Source organism: Besnoitia besnoiti, chromosome IV (assembly GCF_002563875.1).
Source record: "Besnoitia besnoiti strain Bb-Ger1 chromosome IV, whole genome shotgun sequence".
In the NCBI taxonomy this organism is placed as follows: Eukaryota; Apicomplexa; class Conoidasida; order Eucoccidiorida; family Sarcocystidae; genus Besnoitia; species Besnoitia besnoiti.
The window spans coordinates 1,133,412-1,158,310 of record NC_042359.1 but is presented as its reverse complement, the minus strand read 5'-3'; the positions used below and the strand labels follow the sequence as shown (position 1 = coordinate 1,158,310).

The 24,899-nt window shown below is 59.2% G+C and overlaps 3 protein-coding genes across 3 annotated transcripts; 2 read left to right on the top strand and 1 right to left on the bottom strand.

Annotated features, from left to right (window-relative positions):
* Window positions 1-126: 126 nt before the first annotated feature.
* Window positions 127-19,793, top strand: BESB_053100 (uncharacterized protein; the record flags this gene model as incomplete). The annotated part of the gene is made up of 21 exons (XM_029363745.1): window positions 127-2,799; window positions 3,823-4,007; window positions 4,550-4,720; window positions 4,957-5,260; window positions 5,534-5,896; window positions 6,332-6,686; window positions 7,282-8,681; window positions 9,231-10,004; window positions 10,759-10,978; window positions 11,507-12,003; window positions 12,276-12,502; window positions 13,104-13,173; window positions 14,235-14,296; window positions 14,515-14,647; window positions 15,113-15,147; window positions 15,854-15,874; window positions 16,598-16,732; window positions 17,392-17,653; window positions 18,037-18,391; window positions 18,913-19,111; window positions 19,301-19,793. 21 exons carry the CDS (start codon window positions 127-129, stop codon window positions 19,791-19,793), a joined length of 8,934 nt encoding a protein of 2,977 aa, XP_029219668.1.
* A 1,534-nt stretch (window positions 19,794-21,327) lies between these two features.
* Window positions 21,328-21,612, bottom strand: BESB_053090 (phosphatidylserine decarboxylase; the record flags this gene model as incomplete). The annotated part of the gene is made up of 1 exon (XM_029363744.1): window positions 21,328-21,612. One exon carries the CDS (start codon window positions 21,610-21,612, stop codon window positions 21,328-21,330), a length of 285 nt encoding a protein of 94 aa, XP_029219667.1.
* Window positions 21,613-23,048: 1,436 nt separating this feature from the next.
* Window positions 23,049-24,153, top strand: BESB_053080 (SAG-related sequence; the record flags this gene model as incomplete). The annotated part of the gene is made up of 2 exons (XM_029363743.1): window positions 23,049-23,426; window positions 23,572-24,153. 2 exons carry the CDS (start codon window positions 23,049-23,051, stop codon window positions 24,151-24,153), a joined length of 960 nt encoding a protein of 319 aa, XP_029219666.1.
* Between the last annotated feature and the right edge of the window lie 746 nt (window positions 24,154-24,899).

Below are 24,899 nucleotides of genomic sequence, written 5' to 3'. Positions count from 1 at the left end.
CGGTTGCTCGCCTCCATTTTCCCCCTTTTTCCTGCTGTCGTTCCTGCAGTCCTCACCTGCGCGCAGCCACCCGGCAGAGTCTCTCCCTTCTGCGGGCTGAACCGTTCTCCTCGTCACTCAAAGCGTATGGAGAAGCTTGCGTGCTTCCGTCGCCTTCTCGCGGTCTTTTCTGTTTTGCTCCTCGCTGTCACCTCTGCAGCTGCCCCCTTCGCCGGCGTCGCAGCTGATGTGACCCCCCCTACACGTCCAGATCTCCCTCGCTCTCTCCTCTCTTCTCCCCCTTCTTCTCTGCCTTCTCTGTCTCCTTCCGACGCCGCCACGTCTTCTTCCATCCCTGCATCTCAGCAGCCCTCAGCCGACTGTGCTGTGTGTTTGTTCCCCTTTCCTGCGCGGAGTTCTCGCTCTTTCCCTTTCTTCGCTGACTCCAATTGGGCGCCGGCTATGTCGTCACCTTCGCGTGCCTCTTCGGCGCCAGTCCGGGCCTCTCTCGCCTCATGGGGGGTCTGCTGGCCGTCGCTGTTCTCGCCCTTCTCCTCTCTCTTCCCGTCCCTTCCTTCGCCTTCTTCGCTCCTCTCCGGCCTCCCCGTCCTGCTGCTAGGCAGCGCCGCATCGCCGCTTGAAAGCCCGCAGAGGAAAAGAAGGAGCCGCAGTGGAGACCGCGGCGACGAGCGAGAAGAAGAGGAAACCAAGAAGAAACGGCGCGGCAAGCCCCGCGAGGAAGCTCCCGAGCACTCCGAAGACGAAGTGCAAACCGCTCTGCCCGCTGGAGCACAGGCCACAAGGACGAGACCCGAAGAGCTTCCGGCTTCGGCGGCACCCACCGTCGGCGCCTCGCCTCCCTCTCACACGTCTGTTCTGTCGTCGCCGTCCTCCGCTTCTGCTTCCTCCTCTTCGGCTTCGACTCCCTCTCCCCTGCCCTCTCCCTCTCCCTCTCCCTCGCCGTCTTCTTTGGCTGCGACTGCGTGTCATTTTAGTTGTCTGTCTTGCGCGCGTCCAGGCTCGCGCGAGGCCTGCCTGTCGTGCCCTCACCAGGTGTCTTCTCCGTCTGACGCAATCGCCTTTTTCTCCCCCCCTTCCGCGCCCTGCGCGCCTGCGCCCCTGTCCCCTCCGCTTCTCTCTCCGCCAGCAGAGTCGCCGGTCTCGCCTCTCTCCGAGGCCTTTCTATCCCGCGTGTCCTCCGCGTCGTCGCGCCCCTCTGCGCTTCTTCTCCGCCGGCTTCCGCACGTGTTGACGCCGATGTTTCGCGATGGCAGCGGGCTCTGTGTCCCAGTGGCTGTCGGCGCCTCGGAGCTGGGCGCCGACACACAGAGCCACGAGGGTGACGCTTCCTCGTGTGACCTGTCGTCGCTGTCGCCGTCAACCTCGTCGTCTTCGTGCGCCTTCGCGTCCGCCTCGGCTGGGTCAGCCGCGTCTTCCTCATTCTCGGGCCTCTCTCCAGCCCCAGAGTCACCTCCGCGGAAGGAGGAAGTCGCAGAGAAGGCGCGGGAGAGAGAGCGCGCGTGGGCGCAGCTGCAAGGGCATTGCCATCCCTCGTGCGTGACCTGCAGGGCGGACTGCTGCTTTCAGAAAGCGGATAACTGCCTCTCCTGCGACGTCGCGTCTTCCTCTCTCCGGCGTCTTTACCCCGACGGTACCGGGCGTTGCCTCCGCATTCGGCGGCAACGCCGGGACGACGCGGCGAGCCTTCCCCTTGCCAGTTTCCCGCTGGCTGCCGCAGGACGAGGCGCTACGGACGCGGAGCAAGGCGACGCGTGGAGCGCCTCCCAAGACTGGCTGGCCTCTTTAACGGGGCTGCTCGACGTTGAATCATCGTGGGAGCTCATCGCTGACCACCGCTCGCCTCCGCCTTCCTCGCCTGCGTCTCCGTCTCCCTCGTCTGTGTCTCCGCCTTCCTCGCCTGCGTCTCCGTCTCCCTCGCCTGCGTCTCCGCCTTCCTCGCCTGCGTCTCCGTCTCCCTCGCCTGCGTCTCCGTCTCCCTCGCCTGCGTCTCCCTCGTCTGCCTCGTTGCCCGCTTCTTCATCTTCCGTGCCTACTTCTCCGCCTTCCGCGCCTACCTCGCCATCTTCCGCCCCTGCGTCTTCGCCGTCTTCTGCTTTTCCTTCTTCCCCCCCCTCTTCTTCTTATCCTGAACCTTCTTCGTCTACGTCTTCAACTGCACGGCCGCCGCCTGCGTCGACTGCGGGCGCTTTGCCTTCGGCAGCAGCCTCCGCGGCTGTCCCTCCTCTTCTTTCGGCGTTTTCTTCTTCTCCCTTTGCGCTGCCGTCCGCGTCCTCCTCTCTCTGTGGCTCGCTGCCCGCGTCGGCGGCGGCGCTCCCCGCGCTGCATTTTTTGCATCTGTTTTTTCTTCACGCGGACAACAACCTGGAGGAGTCCGCGCTGCTGGATCTCGAGGAGCTTCTGAACCCGTACATCGGCCGCCGGGCGCTGCACGCGATTCTTGCCGCGCATCACTCGGGCGTGTCGGGAAGCGGGTCTCCAGGCGGCGCCGCGAGCGAGGCGCACAGGCAGCTAGCAGCTCACCTCGCGCTGGCGCAGATATACGTCGTGGCGCTTCTCGATCGCCCTAAGGCAGGCAGCCCCAGCAAGGCGAGCGACGCGAGTCTGGGTCGCGTCCACGTCTGCGGCAACCTCAGCTACACGCAGAAGGGACCGATACGCACCAGGGGCAGCAAGACGTTCTTCGTCGACGAAGCCTGGCAGGGCACCGTCGAACTCAGCTCAGAAAGCGCCTACGAGCTCCTGCGAGTCAAAACGCAAGACGGAAGATTCGAGTGGATGCTTCTGAGAGACCACGGCGACGTAAGGCGAAAACATATGAGCAAGGCGCAGAGCCCAATGACGATGGACGAAGCCAACGCGAGAAGCACACGCTGGGCTCGCCCAGATTCATGCGTGTCTGCGTAGTAGTTGTAGTAATCCCGTTTCACATGTCGCTATGCAAGCGTATATGTATATATATATGTGAATATATAGGTGCGCGAATATACTCGCAGATCGCCTGGCTGTACGCACATGCGTCGACAGGGTTACTGGATCCGTCTGCTTGACAGCAGTTCCGTTGCATGGAGAGAGCTAACCTGCGCTCATTGGCGCGCGGCTTTGCGCAGATTTTTCTGTGCCTCCACGGGTCAGGTCCACGCGACCGCCCACACGCGTAGCCGTACAGCTGTACACATGCATATATATACACACATCTATATATATGTGTAGATAAGTATATCTATATATCTATCACTATTCACATAGTCCTGGACACAGACGTAAATATACGAATGCGCGTTTGCATATGCGGTTTTCTGTCGCGTGATGTCGTGAGGACGTCTTACCGTTTTGTTTTCCTCGGCGCTGGGGAAGTCATCTTCAGTATTCTAGAAATACACTGTCCGGTTTTTTCGATTTGAGTTATACAGCTCCAGATCGCGGGTCCTTTGTACAGAGGCGGTAGCTACTTATAATGTGATACTGACGATACTCGGCCTAGCTATAGTCTCGATGTCTCCTGTTGTCGACGCGCTTGCGCTTACGCATCGCTCATCCACGACTTTAACTGTTCTCTCGCTCCGTCCTCGAGGCGCGCACTGCGAGTGACGCGGCTGCCCTTACGCGCCTCGGATCGGCCTTCTAGCGTACGCATGCGCGTCTCCTGTGTATCAAAACATACGCATAAGAAATATGTAGAAGTGGGAAAAAATGTGAAAAGATTCCGAAGTAAATATATGTATCTATGTAAGTAGAGGTCTAGGGAAGAGGGAGCTGGTTGGGGCGGTCATTCGTCGCTCCGTGGTGTTCGTGTGTGGCGTTTGCGTTCACTTCCTTTCTAAGGTCGACATGAATTCGCCGGCGGTCTTGGCTTCGTTTATCCAGCGGAACTTGGATCTCTTTCCGTCGAAGCACGCGGCGCTCACGTTGTGGAACCACGGCAGCGCGTGGGTCGGCTTCGGCGACGACGAGAGCAGCGCAGACCACGCGCCCATGAGCCTCCAAGACATCGCCCAAGGCCTCCAAAAGTACGAGAGGGGGGGACCGGTGGGGGAGGTAAAAGGCAGCGCCGCTACGGAACGGGGGCGCGCCGAACTCGGGAGTAGCCGTCCCGCGCTAGACACGCAACACGCCGAGGCCATCGAGCCCAGCTGTCGCAGTTGAGAGGAGAGAAAGGGGGGGCCGAGGGGGGGGGTGATCTTTGGGTTCACGGCGGCAAAGTGATTTGAGCATTCCTCAAAAACGTGTCTGACTGCACGCCGCTGCGCGCGCTCCATGAGATCTATCGCAGGTTTAAGGTTTAGGGTTCGGCCTAATGTCCCGCGGGACTATAGAGATGACATGGCGTCGGTACTTTGAGATCGCGCTAACGGCGAGGAGGGAGGTGTGATTCCAAGCTGTCGACGTCGTCCTCTCTAGCTCTGCGGAGCTGTGGGTGAGCGAGGAGACGCGATCTAGACGCGCGTGTATGGCGATTTCTCACCCCGCTGCGTCCGCGTCCCTGCGGCCTCGCAGACTGCGTTTCCGTCTTTCCGTCTGCATTCTAGCGTGTGTCGTGTTTGGACTTCAGAGGACTGCGAGGCAGCGAGCGCGGCAAGAAAGACCTCGCGTTCAAATTCAGCGTGCTAGGCTTCGACGCATGCCTCATGGCGAGCTACGACGTTCTCGAGGCAGTTGCGCCGTTCGCGCACTTTGTCATTGCCAGCGAAGACAACGAGCCCGGTCACGGATGGAATTACCAGTGAGTGGGCGCCAGAAGCTCTCGTCTGGGCTGAGTTCATCCCTTGAATCGAAGGTCGCCCTGCGCCTTTTCGATTCGTCGCGCCTGGGAGCTGATCTACCATATGAGATATGTGCCGTTTCTGGAATAGAACTACCGACGCTGGTCAGGAAACTACTACTGCATACCCAAACATTGTTTCTCCACGCTTCCCACGCTGCAGCCCAGCGCTGCTGCTTCGCATGCCGTCTCTGCAGCCTGACGGATCCGACGACTCTGTTCCTTGACGCCGAGGGGGACTCCACGTCCCGTCCCGCGTCTGCCCCCCCGAGCCCGCGAAGGCCGTTTTTCTCCTCTGCGAGCGCGTCCCGCGGCGAAGCGTCTCTCTCCGCGGTCGCCTTTGCGGCGTCGCCTTTTCGGCTCTCAACCGCCTACGAGTACGCGTCGCGCTTCATCGCGAGCTACGCGCTGCATCCCAGATCTTCGGTGGCGCTCACGCTCTCCCTCATCGAAGTCAAGGCTTTCCTCGCCTTCAAGCACAAATTCGAAGAAGTCATGGACGTACGTCTGCAGAAGCTGCGTCTGCCGAGTGAGACGATAAATTTCGAGTCGCGGGCGACTTGCGTGCAGGCAGACACTCCCATACGCAGTCCACGCATGCGTGCACAGACAGACTCTCTCTAGCTCGCTCAAACTGCGCACTTCGTCGCGGTCGCCGGAGCCGTCTCCCAAGCCGCGGTGACGGAATGGCTGTCGCTCGTTTCCGTTAAGATCCACGCCACGCCCTCGCCCTCTCCTCTCGCTCTCTCCGCTGCTGCTTCCTCTTCTTCTCAGCATCTGTTTGCCTGCGGCGGCAGCTCGATCTCCTCTCTGGTTCGCCGCGCCCTCGCGGGCTCCTTCACCGTCCGCGGCTGCGAGATGGTCAGCCTCTGCTCCTGCTTCGACCTCTTCGACTTCCTCGACAACCTGCTCCGCCTGCTCGCCGCGCAGCACCGCCCGCCGGCCGCGGGCTTCGCAAGCTCCGCCGCGGCGCCCACCGGGGGGCGGAGGCGGACCGGCGCGCCGCTGCTGGCGCTCGCCGAGAAGGTGGCGCGCCTGCGGAGGCTGCTCAAGGCGATGGTGGTCATGGAGGTCGGCGGAAGGGAAGAGGGGCGATACTCTGGCCTCAGCATGTACTTCCCAGACCCGAACATGCAGGTGAGACGGCCGACGCGGAAAACGCACAAAACGCCTCCAACGGCCGTGCGCGGACTCGAACCACGTCGCGCACACCAGCCACTCCCACGACACACAGACGTGAGAACTGCGTGCTTCACTAGTGATGAGGAGCTGCCAGCGAAGAGAACGAGACAGACAGGACGCTGCAGCAGGGTGGGCGGCGCACGCGCAGCCGCAGAGAAGACCACCGGCGTCGCGCTTCGATAGGGGGCCGTTTCGCAGCAGATCCGCACGCGGCCGCGCCGGCGAGCGCCCGCCTGACCGCTGGGCGGCTCTATCGCCCCGCGAGGTTGCTTTTTTCTCATTTCTCCATCTTCTTTGCCTAACCCCGCGGCTGCTCGCGCGCTCGCCCTCTGTGTTTCGCTGCTCTTCGGGGCCCCAGCACGTGGACGTGGTTTTTCTCGGTTCCTTCAGCTCAACTGCAAAAACACGCGGGGCGCCTCGCTGTGGGCAGACCACTACCAGCGGGCCATCCGCTCGCGCTACGCGTCCTTCGTGAAGTCTGTGCGCGGCAACCGCCTCGGCAGCGTTTGCTACTTCTCCCCGTCGCTCTCCGCCGCCTCGCCTGTCGCTGGTGCTCCCCCGCAGGCCGCCGAGGAGGCGCGCGAAGACGGCGCGGCCGCAGACGCGCTGCGGCAGGGGTACGAAAGTCAGCCTTTCGTCGTGCTCGAGGCACGGCTCCTGCAGGGCCGGAGACAGGCCGGCAGGGACTTGGTTGGCCTTGCCGCCGTCGCTCCCTCGAGCCTCATCTTCGCGCTGATGTTCAGAGGTAGGCAGAGGAGACAACCGCGCGGAGAGCAGAGCGCTTGCAGCGAGGCTCCCCGCAGCGACTCGATCCAGAGGCGCACCGAAACACACACAGCCACGCACGCGGTGCCATCCACTCGACAGCCTCCTTCCCCCGAGTGCCTTCTATCTTGTGCACCTGTTGCACGCGCTCTGCGCGCACGTCGGCGCACACCGGTGCCCACATTTGAGCGGAATGCCGCGCTCGTGCGTCACTGTCAAATGCCCGCGGGCTAGCGGACCTGTATGCATACATATAACAACAAATATGCACATCCGTATGTTGATGTGGGCACGTTCAGGTGAGTCTCCGCTTCTTCACCGTCTGGTCCTTCTCTTGCTGCCCGGCGCGTCTCCCGGTGGCGTCACCCCTGACAGTCGGCCTTTCTTCGCACCTCGAGACCCCTCCACGCCTTTCCTTCTCTCTTTGTTTGCATTTGTTGACGGGGGATGCCGGCGCTCGAGTGTTGTGCTGGACGACTTCGTACGCGCAATGAGGCGCAGGGTGGGAGTCTACTCTCAGCGAAACTTCTCGACTTCCCTCGCACCTTCGGCACTCTTTCTGCGTTCGCTTTCAGGCTTCGTGTCTGAACTGCGCGCCTCGACGCCGCAAGAGCGCCTGTCGCCGAACCTTGACGAGATGCCGGACGTCTACCCAGCGCCCAGGGATGCACCTTCTTCTAACTCCTCCTCCGTCTCGCCCGCACCCTCGCCCGCGCCGTCGCCCGCCTCCTCCTCGTCTGCGGCTGCTGCGGCCCTCGGGGCGAGCGGCGCGGCGGAGGCCGGTGGCGCGAGAGGAGCGAGAGACCTGCGCGTCGTGGTGAAGGTATTCAGCACGCTGCAGGCCTCGATCACCGACCTGAGCGACGTCGACTGGTCGCTGCCGCTGGTGGACGAAGAGGCGGGCGACCGCGAAGAGTCCCTGCCGCCAGAAGAACGCGGGCGAGAGACGAACGCCGTGAGCGCCGCAGCAGCCGGGGGGCGTCCCGCCCGAGGCGACGCGAAGGGGACGTGGGGTTTCGCGTCCCCTGTCGCAGGCAGCGCGGCGAGCGCGCCCTTCCTCGTCCGTCCCTCGGCTGCAGAGGGCGCTGAAGCAGCGGCGCGAGTGGAGGGCAGCGGCGAACGCCGACACGACCGCAGCAGCGACGGCGCCGTGCGTGTGTCGGAAGGGTATCGTTTCTCAGCCGCAGGTGACGCACGTGTGCCGCATTTGTCCGCGGAGAAGCGGCGGAAGGGAGGCGAGACATCGAAAGGAACCGCGGAGAAGGCAAGGGGCGGCAGGGCGAAGCAGCGGCCGGTGTCCATTTCTGTCGCGGAGAGTTGGTGGGACGAGCGCGTGTGGGTTCTGCGGCAGCGCCAGGGCGTTCTGCCGGCCTTCAAAGATCCGCGTAGGCGCCTCGCGGCTGAAACAGGGAGGAACGGCCGCGAGGCGGTCCGCGAGAGCGAGACAGGCGAAGAGGGCGAATCGGGAGCAGACGACCCTGACCGAGAGGAGAGGCGAAAATACGCAAGACGCGCACCGCCGCCTCCTCCTCCTCCTGTTTCTCCCCTCCTCACAGCGGGTGCGACACCCCAGGAGCGCGGGGGCGAGCGCAGACAGATTGCGGGGGAGACCGCAGCGCCGATGCGCGACTCGAGTGCGAAGAAAGAACAAGACACAGCGGCGGCTCGCGAGGCCGGCGGAGAGACTGGAAACGAACTAGCTGACCAGCTGCTGACAAGAGGGCCCTGGAGATGGACGTGGCAGCCGCGTGACAGCGGCGCGGAGGGACAGGGCGCGGCCCCCGGAAGGCAAGAGGCAGGGAGCCGAGAAGCTGCAGCAGGCGTGGGAGACAACCCAGAGGGCGTCGCCGAAGAGGACTCGGGCGACCTGGCTCTTGGGGAACACCAGCCGGGAGAGGAGGGCGACTTCTTGGAGTCTCTTCTTGTCGCGATGCAGGACGTCCCTGAGAGCCCGACGCGCCGAACGACGGAAGCGGTGCGTGAAGGAGCGCGCGAAGAAAGCGATGCGCGCGAAAACCTGATAGAGGGCGATGCTTGCCTTCTGCAGGTCTTGAAGCTATCTGGCGTGGGCGGACGCTGGGACCCTAGTCGCGAAAGCCGCATGGACGCGTGCTGTCTCTGCAACACATTCTTTGGTCTCTCTAGCTGGGCATCTAGAGCCGTGGCATTCCGTCGCACGCAATACCGCGAAGCACCAAGGCGTAGCCCGCCAGCCAAGAGTCGAAATGTTTTCAGTGCACGTAGGCTTGCCTGTGTGCGGTATCTGCGTTTGCTGTGTGTGTTTTGAATTCCAATTTAGTAAGGGTAACGGCGAGTCCTGTTCTGCGACGGCAGCGTCTTTCGCTCTGTCCGTTGCTCCCCGCCCTTTTCGCTCGCGCAGCTTGACGGCCGACACTCTTACTCGTTTTCTCTCCCCTCTCCATCGTCATCGTTCCTCTTTCGTCCACGTGCAGAGGGGACCGGGATCGCCTCTTGCCTCAACGCAATCCGCTGTGGCTTCGACTCCTGTTGTCTCTGTTTGCAGCGGCGTATCTTCACATTTCCATTCATTTTCTACCAAGACGCGAAGGCGCTGGAGTGTGCGCACCGTCGGACTCAGCTCAGCGCGACTCGAAGGCCAAAGGCGAGGAATGAGGAGGCTGCCAAAGGCGCTTCAGTGTCCGTTGCGCCCTCTTTATCTCCTCTGCCTTCGTCTGACCCACTCGTCTCCTCCAGCGATGCAGTAACCACTCTCTCTGCCTCTTCGTCTTTCTCGTCTTTTTCGTTCTTGTCTTCATCATTGAGTGCACAGCGTCCCTCTGTGGCGGCCGCGCGGCGCCTGGACACCCCCGAGCGAGACCGCGCGGAGACCGCGCGAGACGGAGAGACGCCTGCCGCGGCTGTCGGCGAGGCTAGGCATGCGGAGGAGCATGCAGAGGAGCGTATCTCCGTCGGGAGGCAACCTCCTCCTCATCCGCATCTTCCCCTTCCTCCCGCCTTCTCTTCAGGGCCGCGGAGCCCGCCCACAGGCAGGACCGCACGCAAGAGGCAGTCCGCTGCGTCCTTCTTTTCGCGCCCTGTCGTCATCTCCTCGGAGACACTTGTCTCCTTGCCCGAAAGCGGCGCCCTCCGGCAGCTCCAGAGCAGACCTCGGGGCGCGCAGGCCCCTGCGTCGCCAGTCCCGTCGCCTCTCGCGCCCGCCGGCTCGGCCCCGCCGCCAGAAGCCTCGGCCGGCGTCTTCGGAGACGAGGATGGGAAACCGTGCGGCGAGCGAGCGTACCTTCTGGGTGAAATCGAAGGCGACAAGGTCTCCAAGATCGTAAGCAGACTCTGCCGTCTTCTCGACTCGTGGAGCCCGCTGCACTCGCTGGGCACCAAAACACACCCGTCGCCTGCGTGTGTCTTTGGGCCCCGCAGCGTCTCGCGTTGAATTTTTGACCTCCTGGACGCGACTGCCTTTCTACTGCGCATCAAGCTACACGAAAGACACAGCGACGACTTAGGTGCACGCATGCGCCTCTGAACACGGCGTACTTGCCGACATGTACACACACAAATGTCTACGCACATACGTATATCTAATGCATGCATACGTAGATACATATAGATAGAGAAATATAGATAGGTAGAGAGCTTTCAATAGAGAAAAAGACACATAGATAAAGATATAGAGATATACATATATATAGATAGATATAGTCCAACGGCCGATTTGAGGTCTGCAGAAATGGTGTGTTTTGCTGTTCCGTTCCGATCGATTTTTTTGATTGCCTCTTCCTCTTGCTCCTATTACACGCGACAGGATTTCCCCCTCCCCGGTTCCGCCACCAGGTTCTCTTTTCTTTGCACTCGCGGGCTCACTTCCCCCGCTTGCCACGATTTTTCCTCTCCCCCTTTCTCCGCGCTTGGACTTCTCCGGATGCTCCCCGTATAGCGACCTTCCTCTTGACTCGAGCTCACATCTATCTCTGCATCGCTTTTTTTGCGCCTGTTTTCTCTCCCGCTGCGGACGTCCGGCCTCCTCGGTGCTGCTGCATGCCCACGCGTTCCGACTTGGAGTGGTTTTCGTCCAGGCTCTCTACGTCGTCGCGGGCAACATGTCCGCAGAGCGCCCGCGATCCAGCGGCGGCATCCTGCAGCCCATTCAAAAGCTCTTCACGTTTGAGCGCCGGCACAGTTCAAGTTCCGGCGCCTCTTCCTCTTCCTCTGCGTCGTCTTCCTCTCCGCGCGGGCGGCGCCTGGGAGCGGAAGCTGGGGCGGAGGAGGTTCAGAGCCGAGAGAGTTGGTTTCAAGGTGAGGGAAACATCCCAAAGGCGCCATGCGTTTTGCGTTGCAGCGACCTCTCCGCTTTCTCTGGCAGAGAGTTTTTTTCAAGCCGAGGCGCGCCTGACGCTTGCACAGGAGGATGCAGAGAACGCGCCGCGACAGCACAGACGCCGCTCAATCTCTGACGGCGAACGCGGGGCTCTGACTGTTGCTGCAACCAACGCCGTAGCACTCACGAGAAGCCGGCTGCCTCTTTGCACGCTTCTTGACCTGTCTGCACACAGACAACTTATCCGCACATGCACACCTGTCAGGCCCTTTCTGCGCACCATACTAGCGCCATTCCTCGTCATTCCTCGGTGCTGTATGCCAAAAAGTAGTTGCGCATTTATGTATATACAAATGTATGAAGCGAGGTCTGCACTTTTCGTCGTCGAGGGGTTTGCCGTTGGGGTTACCAGGCTGCGCATTACAGCGGCGCAGATCCCCCGCCTCGTGTTCTAGTTTCACTTTTCTCGGGAATCGAGGCTTGTCGCACTGAGTGGTGACCTGCAGCGCACCTGGCCGAGGCGATCCGCGAAGACCGCGATGCGCAGAGCTTTCTGTCCCTTCCCCGCGGCGGCGCCCGCGCGAGAGCGGAGGGCGAGGGCCTCACGCTGGGCGCGGCGAACCGAGCGGAGACCTCGAGTGCGGACCGAAGAACTCGAGAGCAGCCCGACGACGGCGGATCCGGCGAGAGCGAAGGGAGAGAGCGCGACGAGAGAGTCGCGCAGTGGGACGGCATCACCATGGAGGAAATGGCCGTCGAGGCTCTTTTTCTGTGGGGCGAAGCGGAAGACGTGGGCGAACTCGAAGTAGTCTCCATCTCCCGCAGCAGCTACGCGCGGACGCGCCTCGCGAGATCCGCGGCGGCGACGCAGAGCGAGAAACCGAGGCGCGCCGGTGCCAGGGACTCGAGCAGCAGCGAGCGCGAGAGAGAAGAGGCAAGCGACGCCCAGCAGAGCGGGCGCACGACAGAGGACGGCGTCCGCGAGGCATCCGCGGAGACTCGGGTACGCTGAACGTGTCGTTGCATGCCGTCTCATGCCGTCTCGCGTTGGTTTCGTTGCTACGCGTCCGCAGCTCCTCTCCACTGCGCACATGGCGGCCGCACACACAGCAGCGTTTAGCAGACTCTGCGTTTTCGATATCTCGGCGAGCTTCAGCGTCTCTGCGGTGCTCCCGTCCTCCCTGCCGCGGAACGGTCGAGTCGTCGGGTTCGGCTCTCTGGCCCTGAGAGCTGCGCGCTTGTGAATTTTTTTGTCTGCTTCGCTGCTGCGCCCAGCACATATTGGGCTTCGTCATGCAGAGCGTCGCAGAGGAGAGGGGCGGCTTCCTGCTCTCTCTGCCTCACGCTGAGGCGCGCGACGATGAGACTTCGCCGGTTTCTTTCTTCTCGTCGCTTTTCCCGTTTGGCGGCGAGGCGCGAGCGAAGGAGCCGCAGAAAGAGGCGGCCTGCCCGCCAGAGTGGATTGGCGACAGCATCTGCGACCCCCCCTGCGATAAGCCCGAGTGAGAGAGGGATGCTTTTTCGATTTCCTCTTGCTCTGCGACCGAGCCAACGCGAGTCAGAGTATTCAAAGGGTGGCCTGCAGCCGATGTGCCGCGGCACGCGACTGCGACAGTCATGTGAAACCAAAATCCGCGCGCCCAGACAAGAGGATGCGCCGATGTGTATCGACCAGTTTTGGCAAATTTGCGCAGCCACTTGTGACCACTAGTATGCGGGAGAAGACGAAAAGTCGTCGGACCTCGTTTTCGTGTTTGGCTGAGAGGACGTGGCCCCGCGTTCGAAGCCCGCATGCCCTTTGCTTCACGCTTAGGAGAGATCTCCGTTCCATCGTGGACCGGGTGACCAGAATTCAGATCAGATGCAGGACTCCTTGCCTTTTTTCTCGCTTTCAGGACACTCGCTTGCCCTGTCGGGAGGCTGTAGTTGCCAACCAAGTTGAGCTTGTTGTCTTCTTCTCGCTCAGTCTCCCGTGTCTGCGTCTGCGGGCACCCTTTGTTCTGCGTTTTTCGCGCGCTGCCTCAGGGGCTCGGGCGGGCTTTTGTCGTGGCTGCAGCTCTTCTCTTTCTGCCCTGCCGTCTGTCTTTTTTCCTTTTTTTTCAGGTTTTTTTCAGACGGGGGCGACTGTCCGCACCGAAGCAGCCTGGGTCGTCTCTGGATCGACCAGCAGCAAGTGCGAAAAAAACACGAGAATTTATCAGTCTTCTCGATTTCCCCCTTCTTTCATCTGTCACTTGCCCTGCGCGCGCTGGCCCTCATTCTCTCCTGGACATTGTGCCTTTCCTCTGCGTCTCCCTCTGCTGCCTTTGGCCTTCTTACTTTCTGGCGGACCTCCCTCACTTTCCTCTTGATACGAAGCGACTCCGCCCTCTGTTTTCCGGCATCCTGCTTTCCTCCTGCGGCTCGCGTGCGCGCGCATTCCTTCTCTGTCTCGCGCGGCCTCGTGGGTGCCTCTCGCCCCTTCTAGGCTTGGCTCCCCTCGATTTGTCTCTGCTTCTGCCCTCGTCTGGGCTTTTTGATTTGTGTTCGCAGCCGACAGGCCCCTGCGTGGATAATCAGTGCGGACTCAACGCACTCTGCGAGGAGCATCCGGTTCCTTCAGACTTTTCTGGTTCTCTCGACGCGCTTCCTCCCCACACTCGCCTCTTCTTTGAGAAGGAGACCGAGCCAAAAGAGTCCTTTTTCTTCTCTTCTTTCTCTTCTGCTCGCTCTTCACCGTCTCCTCTCGTTGCGTTTGCGGGCGATGGAAATGGGCGTTGGACAGAAAAGCTGTGGTCTCGATTGGAGCCGAGGCAGGACGCGCATCCAGAAGAATCTGAACAGGCAAGAGGCAAAGGCAACGTTGAACTGGAAAAAGAAAAACCACCCCAACACTCATCCCATAGACTCGTTTATGACTCTGCTTGACGCCACGCCTCCGTGTTCACTTGCTCATTGTTGGGGTGAAACCTACAGCAGCACGAAGGCCGAAAGGCAGAGAAAAAGAGAAACAGAGAGGGTACGACGGCATGCGCAACGCAGCACGAAATTCCTCTCGCGTAGAAACTAGCAGATGCGCGGAGTGTCCGGTAGTCTCGCTATCCCTATGGTCGCTTCCATCTGCTGGCGACCCACGTGACTCCTCCGTGTTTATGTCTGCGTCGCCCGGTTTCCTCTGGGTTCTTGCGCTCGCCTAGCACTCCATTCCTCCTGATCCTCTTGAGCGTTTCGAGTCTTTTGGGTTCTCTCGAGCAGGCGGCTTCTCCGCCCGTGACCTCCACAGTCTGGATCACCGCGGCAGGCTCCTACCGCTGCAGGTAAGGCCCCCCCTTCTACTTAACTTTCTTGACTTGAACTCGAAAAAACTCCTCATTAATGGGGAATCTTCCGCGCCTGCGAGACAGCAAAAGAAGAGACGGGGAGATAGATTCGCGAGGGTGTGCCGCAGAGATTTGGGTCTTGTGCGCGTCTGGCTGGAAGCGCTGTCGAGTCTCTTGCTTCGAGGTGTCTCCTTTGGTGTGTCTCGCGGTCGCAGGTGCCGCACGGGCTACGAGGGCGACGGCCTGAACTGCAGAGACATCGACGAGTGCGCGGACGAGAAAAATGCGCCTTGCCATCCCCTCGCCCTATGCGTGAACACCAACGGAGGCTTTCGCTGCATTTGCAAGGCAAGTGCTGGGCTCCGGCGACAGACGTTCATCCGTCTGTAAACAGATGCATATATCTGTGCGTGAGTCTGCGTGCGGTAGGTTCGTCTCCCAATCCGTGAGAGGCACCAGAGTCACACGCCTGAGAACAGCGGAAGAGGCCTGGAGGTAGGCTGCGTCTGTCGCGGCGCTTGTGCCCCTGAGTTCGGGTGTCTCAACGCGGGGCGGCGCCTCTGTAACAAACAAATTCAGGCGAGGCGTACGCTGGGCTCCATCGCGCAAGAGGGCGTCTTCGTTACTTGCTGGCTGGATGGCCTCGGACGAAGTCTCCGTGTTCGCTCTTCGCTGTTTTCGTTCGCTCTTACACCTTTGGCGCTGGAAAAGTGAACTGAAATGCGCGCCCAGCAACTCCAGGGATGCCACACAGTTTGTAGCGCTTTTAGGACTTTAACGCAGACCCAGTTCTTCTCTTTGCCGTGCGCTCAGGCTGAACATCTCGGGGACGGAATCACCTTCTGCGTGTAAGCTGCAGCGGCGGGCTTCTCGCCTGTGTCGACACATATCGCGCATCGGTTCGACATTCTCTCGGCAGGTCGTCTGTGAGCCTGCGGACTGGGTGACGGCTCAGAGAGACACGTGCGAGGATCTGAAAAGCTCCTTCTTCGGGGCGCGCATGTGCTGCGTGGCTTGTAGCTGCAGTGGAGCATGCCGCTCTGCTTGAGCTGCGTCCGCACTCCCGCGCGCGATGGGCTCTCGCCTCGCACTCTGTGAAACGAAGTCTCCTCGTTGCGTGCCTGTCTGCACTTCAGTCGCGGTTGCTTTCGCCTTCTCTCAAATTGCTTGCGACTACATAGTCTTACGTTGGCGCGCGTACATGTGTAGTAGTGCCATACTGTGGACATCTCAGCGACGCCTGTCGCTAGAATGAGCCAGGTGAAAATGGAATTCACACGACGACAAAGAGCTTTCACGCGCGAAAGACAGCAAGAAAGACCCTTCGTTTCTTCTTTAGTCTCCCGAAATGCATATCCCAAACTTCATGCGAATGACATCTGCAAACACAAGCGTCTCAATACGTGCATATACATATACATAGAACAAACATATATCCATGCGTGTATATGTTTAGATGCATGCCCAAGGGCGCGCAAGGACGAAGACTGAGGGCTTTACCTCGAAGTTTTCTTTGGCTCGTGCGTGTCTTCCTCTTTCGACTTTTCGTTGCAGGCCCCAAGCAGAGCTGACGGGGTAAGCCACTCGAGGATCCGCAAAACTGCCTTTCCCGGTTTCGCTTTTCGACGTGTATCTACTTCCAAAGACGGAAGGCGAGACGAAGGGACCGCTGTCTGCGCGCCCTTTGGAGTTCACGTTTGAGAACTGCGGGCCACAGTCCTCGAGAGCCCTACAGCCATACAGAGCAATGCTCCAGTGGATTCGGGGCTAGCGCCCTCCCACCAGCACACGCCGCGCTTGCAGCCGACAGGCCGAGGCGCTTTGCGACTCTGCGCAGCTCCAAGCTCTAGATTAACAGCCACAGTGTCATTCGACACCCCTTCCTCTCTGGAGCGATGCGCACAGGCCTGTCTGCACATGCAGAGGGGCGCGCCGAGCGGGCAAAAGAGCGTGGCACGGAAATCAAAAGAGCGAGTCTCCTCACGAGGCTCCGCAGAATTCGCACGGCGTTTCCTCATCATAGTCAATGCGCGCGTGGCGCCTCAGGCGATCGCCGGCGCTAATTGCTCCCTCGCGAGAATATCTCCTTTCCCCCGCCCCCCCCCCTCCTCGCTGCGACTCGCAAAAGATATGGCGTTCAGAGTTCCTCGTAGGGGCGGTCGCTGCCGCTGACTGAAAGGAAATTTCAAAGTGCGCCCTCTGCGCGAGCGAATCGGACCATGGGGGTCGTTCTCGATCCTCTGTGCAGAGAACAGATTTAATTTCGGCTTCTGCGCTTCAGTGTCGCTCTTTCTGCAGGCAAGAAGCTATAGGCGGGAGCCCAGAAAGTTTCTCCGCGTGCGCCGGCAAAGACGGGAGGTCGCTGTGCCCTGGGACCCTACACTGTCGCCCAGACGGTTCGTGCGGATGCAATGAAGGCTACGTTCAGACTGCGTGAGCCTTGCAGCGCTCTTCGGGCTCCACTTTTTGCAGGATCTGCCTTCGCAACGCTGCACCTTTGCACAAGAGACTCATTCATTCGCGCGCATCTATCTATCTACCTCTCTATCTTCCTATGTATCAATATAAGTACGTATCAGGATCTTTTCAGGAAGCAGCGCTTTGTGATATTTGCTGTCTGGCGCTGCGATTGAGCAGCTTCGAATTCAGAGCTGCCGCGTGCTGCGATTGCCGTTTTCCACCCGTCCTCGTTCGCCTCGCCCGCCGTCTTGGAGTGTTCGCGATAGTGGCTCTTTCTGCAGTCTTTCCTCCTCCTGCTGGCGGTTGTTCGCGGCACGTGGCTGAGTCTCACTTGGTCCTGTGTGCAAAGACACGTCGGCGACCCACGAGCGGATGCAGTCCAGTGAAGCGTCTCCGCCACACCTATGCGTACCCGTATATATATATATATATATATATATATATATATATATATATATATATATATATATATATATATATATACGTGGCATGTAGAGGCTGTTGCGCGCACAACACGGCATAATATCTTAGGAAGTCCGAAGAAAGACGGCCGATTCGCGCGGGGACTCCAGTCTGCAGCATCTGGAGAGGCCTCTAGACTAAAGACGTGCCGCCGTGCCTTGAGTTTTCAGCGACGACAGCTGCGAAGACATCGACGAGTGCGACGAGGGGCTCGCTGCCTGCGCGCCTGCCTCGCTCGCGGTCTGCATCAATACAGAGGGAGGATACTTTTGCAGCTGCCGCGAGGGCTACGAGGGCGACGGCCGGCAGTGCGTGAAGGGGCCTTCAGTCCTTCATGCGCGACTCGTGGTTTCCGTCGATTTCCGGAGAACGATGGAGAAGGAGGGGAACGAAGACGGGTTCGCCCTGCTCTTCAGGCGCTCACTCTCGCAGGTGCGCACCGCGACACCGACAGGAAGCCGCTGACCTCCACGCAACTCTTCGAGTGCCGATGCAGTCCAGCGACGCGTTCCCGCTGCATTGATTCGTACGCAAATCTATATCTGTGTATATTTATAAATATATGTGGATATATAGAGGCTGTAGAGCGCTGTATCATGTACGTACCCCTAAGCCAGTCTACTTATACAGATATCTGTATATGTATATGCGCATTCACGAGGTGATGTCCCCTTTTGTCTGTCCCGACTCTCTGAGTTTATACTCTGTTAGTCGCCGCGCAGCGACCCCGACGAAATTCAGAGAGCCGTGTGTTTTGTATCTTCCGCCGCGCGTGGCCGCCTGCGCGCGCGCCGCTCGCCATTTTGTTTCCGCAGGCCATTCCCTCCCTCTCGCTCGATCGTGTCGAGGTCGTGGAAGTTAAAGAAGGCAGCGTTGTCCTCCTGCTGCGCGTGCATCCTGCCAGTTCGACGAGGCACGCGAGCCCGCGGCGCCCCGCGGCCGAAGTGCGCGCAGCGGGAGCGGCCCAGGCGGAGGGAAGAAAGCGAGGAGAGGCGGATGCAGTCGAGAGGAAAGACGCCGAAACACCTCAGGAGGAGGGGGGTTCCGCCCGCGACGAGGCGCCTCTGACTGCCGCCGAGGTTCTCCTCGCGCTTCAGAGCCAACTCGAAGAGCCCACGTCACCCCTGCGGACAGGCCCCTTCGCAGAATACGCCGCCGTCAGCTCGCTAGGTAGAAAGGGGACTTTCAAAACGGCGTTACTCGGGCCGCAGCTGAACAGGGCACAGCCAGAGCATCCTGCGGAGCCTATTTAAGTAAACAGCCCGTAAATTCGCCACTCGGCGTTGTTTGAGAGGCGAGGAACCGAGTATCCCGCGGAAGCGAACACTGGGAAGCTAGACGCCTGCAGAAGCCGGCGCAGAGGTGCCACGATTCCTGCGAGAAAAGCTGACAAACACGAGATGCACGCAGCACAGGGTGTCTTTCTCTTTCCACGTTGTTTGCTTCCGCTGCCTCGTTTTTGCCGCGTTCGCGTTGGGGCGTCTGTTCGCTCCGGGCTTGTCGACCCCCCCCCCCCCCCCCCCGCCGTCCCCCCCTCCGCCCGGGCGTCCTTTCCTTCGCTTGCGGCTATGCCTCCGCGCTGCAAAGCCGCGAGCGCTTTCTTCGTGGCTCCGCGGTGCTGTCGTGTGTGTGTTTCTCCTCGCTTCTCCAGCGCCGCGCGCCTGTCTGTCTGCTGTCTGCGCCTGCTCCAGACGAGTACCGGTTTCTCACCAAGGCGCAGGCGTACGGAGCGGTCGACCTGCTGGACATCTTGACGAGTTGGTTGCCAGCTTGGATAACCGAAAATATTCCGCGCGCCGTCATTGTGGCTGTCGAGCTCGGCCTCGCCCTGGTCTTGCTCCTAGTTCTCTTCAACTGCTGCGTGAAGTGCTGCAGACGGCGAACCAAGCAGTAAGAAGTTTTCTTGACTGACCTCTCTCCTCCGCAGAGCGCCCACGCCGACCCCCCACGGGCCGTGACTGCCAGACGCCCGGCTGCGCGCGGGCTTTGCTGGGCGATGGGGCGCGACTCAGACTGCGGGGCTTTGCCTCGGGGTTCGCATAAGCTGCACCTCTTCCTGTGGCTGCTGCTTGCGCGCAGGCAGTCCGGCTCGGCGCGCACAGTGAGCAAGAGAAGGCTTGCGCCGGTGTGCTGCTGCTGCGCGGGCGACCTTTCGACTTCAGAGGACGAGCAAGAGCTCGCGTACCCTCCGCGAAGGCCGTCGCTTGCCCAGCGCCCGCCCTCGCGCTCCCACGAGGCGTCGATGCACGCTCTGTCGCGCGCGGCTTCAGCGTCGCGATTCGACGATCGCGCCGAAGCAGCTTGGAGGCAGTTCGGAGACACTGAGACGGAAATCGTCCAAGATCCAGGAGACCTCTACGCCGCCCGAGGCAGGATTGGCGAGCGCGAAGACAGGAAGAGGCGACAGGGGCGCGGCGGACGCCGAGCGCGGTCCCGAGGCGAGGGCGTGGACGCCCGAAGACCGACAGACGCAGAGACACTCGAAAGAATACGACATCTGGAAGCGTACCATCGCCACGTGATTGCGGAGGAACAGAGACAAAAACGCCTCGCGCGCTCCACATACACGTGAAAAAGGCGAGCGGCCAACGAGCTCGCGCTGCCTTAGTCAAGCAATGCTGCCATTTCCCTAAGTATAGGTGTATCTATATGGATTAACATATGAGCCCATGTGCGTATATGGGGTCTACGGCTGCAACAGCTGTAAGCGAGCGTGTCGGATCTCGTGAAAACGGCAACGCTCTCCATCTAACTACGCGACTAGGAGCTACATGTAGACACCGCGGCCCTCGCACGCAGCATATCTACACATATATATGCACATGTGCGTCTCTAGCTGGAGTGGAAGTGCGACAGGCGCACAAAAAAAAAGTCAAGGCTTGCTTGTCTTGCTACTTTGAGGGCTTCCTTCTTAGTTCTGGAGAAATCCCTGTCTCTGTGCGCTGCCGCAAGTGTCTCTTCTAGGGAGCACAAAGCTCTGGCACTGGACCATCCTTCGGTGCGTGGATTGCCCCAGGTTTGCAGTCTGACGCCGGGGAGCTACAAGAGAGACAGTAAAACGAGAGTTTTGGGGGACAGGCCTCTTCCGCGCGCCAGGGCTGTCAATCGCAATGTCCTGAGAGCTTGTTGCGCGACGGGGCAGAGCCACGTTCTTTCCCGTCGATGCCTCTCGCATCTCTCTGGAGCTCGTGGATACAGCGCGAGGCAGCGTAGACGTAGACAGAAAGCACGGCTGCGAAGCGTTACAAGACGTTTTTAAAGAGCGGTTCATACACGGGCGCCAGATGTTCCATATTCCCTAAATGGCCGTCCACTGGAATTGGGGACGTGCGTGATAGCCTCACGTCCCCAATTCAGAAGGAGCTCACGTGCCTCCACGGTGTCGATGTGGAGCCGCGATATGCCTTTTACTGTCAGACAGTGGGTAAACGCATTGAGACGCGCTCACGCACCGCCACGCCATCACAAAAACAGACAGACCGCAGTCTATTACGGATCGTTTTTTCACGTCCTTCCTGCTTCGCAGAAGACTGCAGACGCTGCGAAGCTGCCAACACATGTTTTTCAAGACGAGCGGTCTACAGACTCGGCGACCCTGCCGCCGCCAAAAACGCTCCTTCCTTTGAACGTCTCAACACACCGAGTACTGCGGGCCCTCTGAGAAGGCAAGCGAACGAGAATGGAAGACGCGGACTGCCCTGTCCTGCGCTGTGTTGCATACGATGCACACTGGATGCGCAGAGACAAGGCATCCCGTCCCTCGTTCCACACGGCTTCCGTACATTAGACCGCTATGGGAACCGGGGCCGAATTTCCACGTGAAAGTGAACGACACGGATCGCCACCCCCAGGTGAAGCAGCAGTTCACATTTTTGCTGCTCTCATCTTCCAGTGTGATTCCAGAGCCCCCCCCCTTCCGAGCCTTCTGGAGCCGCGGTTCGCCTCCGTTCAACGGATAAGAGGCGCGCTGCGTCCTCAAATCATCGTCCAGAGCGGGGTGATGCTTGGATCATTCGCGAGCCGCTGCGGTCACCCTCCGCAGACGCTCTTACGATCTTGATTCAGTGGAGTTCCGCCACGATAGTTTGTGACGACCTCATCGCACCTCAGAGGTCCTCGTTGACGAGGCTGGTCGTTAGCATGTTCACTGCGTCGCGCTCCACACTTCTAATCATACACATAGTCGTTGTAGTTCCAACGGTACTGTCTTCCCAGCCGCCGTCACACGGGTCTGTCTCCACTTCAATTCTCGTCGTCGTCAGAGTCAGATCCTTGCGATTCTTGCTTCCAGTCTCCACCACGAGTGTGAGGCGCACTGTGCGCTCTGCGAAGCCCATAAGGACACAGCATGCTGGAATCCCGATGATATCGTAGGCGTGGGATCTGTCCATTATCACGACTAGGTTAAAGTGAGAAGATGCAACGCACGCCTGTGGGCCATTGCACAACCATACGCGCATCAACTGAAATACACGCTCGAGCATGCGCGTGCGTGTGAGAGCGTGGGCATGCGGAATCGAGGGCGTGTGCAGTCAGGTACGAGCTAGCCAAAGGTTTCTGCTTCGTGCCCCTTGTAGGCGAACAGTCTGCGTCGGTGCAATCATAGAACGCCTCAGCCTCTGCAAATTTCCAACAGTCGAATGCCGGACGAGCGTCCTGAGGCGTTCGGGGGTTACCCGCTTACCAGAGGTGAGAGTCCAGCTCGCGCGTATCCCTCTAACGAGTTTCCCCAGTTTCTTATGGCCAGAACAGCCGTAATACGGATGCTTGAAAAGGAGGGGCTCTAGGCGGCTCACGCGCGTCAAAAGCGACACCTGACTGTGGCGTCCCGTTATCTCTGACAAGACACTGCTTGCCAGAACATAAAACAATTCTCGGGTGCCTAAGCGTGAGTTCCAAGGAGCTTCGCGTCTACCCGCTTTCGAAACGACGCAAGCATGGCATTTTGCGCGGTAGGGAGACGAGAAGACTTCAAAAGGAAAAACTTCTCAGGAAGTTCAGTGAAGGGTGGAGAATTCAAGTTCGTCAGGGCACATGATGTATAGATTTTCCGGATGTTTGGAGCCACAAGCAGAAGAATGTCGGACATCGTATTCTCGCCGTCTGCAGATAATGAGTAAAAGTCCATGGTGTGTGTCACCGGTGAGAGGGGTCACTACTCGCCAATTTCCAGTTACTGTAGATTTGTCGCTGCATGAGAGAGGAGAGATCCACTTTACGCAGTTAGAATGCTACTGCTTCGTTTCGCCGGGCAAGTGTGTGGGCGGCAGAAGGAAGAGCCACACTGTTAGAGCAGACAGAAAAACGGCCATACAAAAGTGTTCCCTCTGACAGATCCGGGGTGAGAGAAGACTACAGGTGTCCCCTAAAAATCCCTCTTAAAACAGTGATAAAGCGAGCAATGCACATGCTCGACTTTGTACAGCGCCACGCTTCCTGCCATTCGCGAAAATAGCTCAGAGACAGTTTAGCAAGAGTGTTTATTGCCGCTTGAGGTTCAGGTTGACTACTAGTAAATACAATGGCAATAATATTGCATGTGAGCAGTGAGGCTATCTACGTGGAACCACTGTCTTCAGAGGAGCCGCGCAGGAACCTGCGTGCGCCAAGTACCTCAAAGGAGGACTGCTGAGCCGGTCGCGCCCTCATTTGGCTCCAACTGCCCGGGCAACGCTTGCACAAGCCTCCTGAAGAACAGCAACTATACTCGCTACGAGTCCTACGCGGTAAAGTATATGGAAAAACGCCTTTAGATGAGTAGATTTTTCCCCAAATTTCGCTTTGCGACTTATCCCTTTGTGAAGGTTTGCCTTTGTGTTGCTCGACCATGGCGAGAAGCGTTCGAATGGAACGCCGGCGCGGAGTCCTCCAGTTCAAGGCCCGCAAGCTCTGGGCTGCATGCTTGGGCGGAGTTTTGCTCCTCACGAGTGGACAAGTCGGAGCAGAGCAGCTGCAGGATGGCCTTTCGAGGCGAGATCTGCAGGATGTCGATTCCTCACCCGCTGCAGCAAACACTGCCATATGCAAACTGCACAACCCGAAAGTCGAAGCCCCAGTGACTAGCGAGTTGACACTGTCCGAGGAAAGGCTGACAGCTACTCTGGTATGTTCAGGCCAAAACGTCGTCTTCGTACCAGCAAATCTGGAGAACGTCTGCCAAAAACCGCCGAATGGAAAAAGCAAGGAATCGGAAGATGTGTGCAAGGTGGGTCAGAACACCCAGGCTTGCGGAAAGCAGAGCGCTGTGGAACAGAAAGATCTCACCAGGTCACGAAAAAGAGACGGGGACGCTTGAGTTACGAAAGGTAGACCTTCCTTTGACAGACCAAACCTTCTATGTGGGGTGCCAGAAAAACACGAATGATAATGACTCAAAGTGCAAACTCCCCATATATGTGCTGGCAAGGGCGTCAACTGTCGAGAACGTCGTCACTTGCGCCTACGGTAAAAAGAGCAATAAAACCCCCGTGAAGGTGGAGATAACACAGGATCAGAACAGTCTGACAATTCTATGTGGACAGGAAGGCTCCATCCAGCCCACCGAGTACGCAACCAAGTACTGCGAGGCCGACGGTCTGAAGGATTGCAGCAAGTCTTACACTGAGATTCTCCCTGCGTTCGATGAAAAATGGACACCATTACAGGGGACGGACAACTCCGCGAAGTTGGCAATCCCTGCTAGCGAGTTCCCTTCTGGGGACAAGTCATTTTATATAGGCTGCACTCCCAGCGGAGGCAAACGTGAAGAGGGTAAGGAAAGGAGTGCAGGAAGCGCAGCCGCTGGAGGATCCGACGCTGCTCCGACGACGTGCAAGGTGTTGGTGACCGTCAAGGCGGCGGGCTCGTCCTTGTCGGCTGGCGCAGGTGTTGCAATGTCCGCTGCAACATCTGGTGCTGCCTTGTTGACCGGGCTCGTTGCTGGCAGCTTGTGAGGAGTTGTACCGCGTGTCGTGCTGCGTGCAGTATACGCCGCGCCCCTAGTGCTGAGGGACTGCTTAGGTCTACGAGGTGGATCATGCGCGTGCAGCAGACGGGACGGTAGTACGAGAGACCATGAAGCTTCTGGTTTAAAAGGAGCAGGCACATTGTTTATGGATGCTGTTTGCACAGAGGAGCGGGAGCGCTGCACACTGCAGAACTGCACCAGTCGATGTAGGATAAAGCACACATAGAGCGCATACCGGTGCAGAAGTCTATTGGTGATTGTGATATGATCTGTCAGAGCACCGCTCAAAATGAGTGGAGGGCTGCTTTTGTCCTACGCCTTGTTCTGCAGTTTTCAGTGAAGCCTGTCGTGTGGATGCGCTCGTGTGTGCACCCAGTGCCAATCTGTTCTTATTCGAAGATGACCTAAACTGTCCCATCTTATGGGGAAAGGCCCCCGCGTTGCCCTCGTAGCCAAAAAAACGGCAATGGATCCGAGTGCGGTGTGACCTGCAAGATTACGAAGGTATTTCAATGCCTTCCAACACAAGGCACACATAATGTCGTCTCCACGAGTACGATCTCGCCTACCGAATAGCGTGGGAAACAACAAAACGCGTGCGCACTATTGAGAACAATGGCTACTGCCCCACTAACATTTGCGCCTATTTATATCGATCACACGCAGAAAAATAAATGTTTCTTGTCTTTCGCGCGGGGTGGCTAACCCGAGTGTGCTCTGCAACGCCGCAGT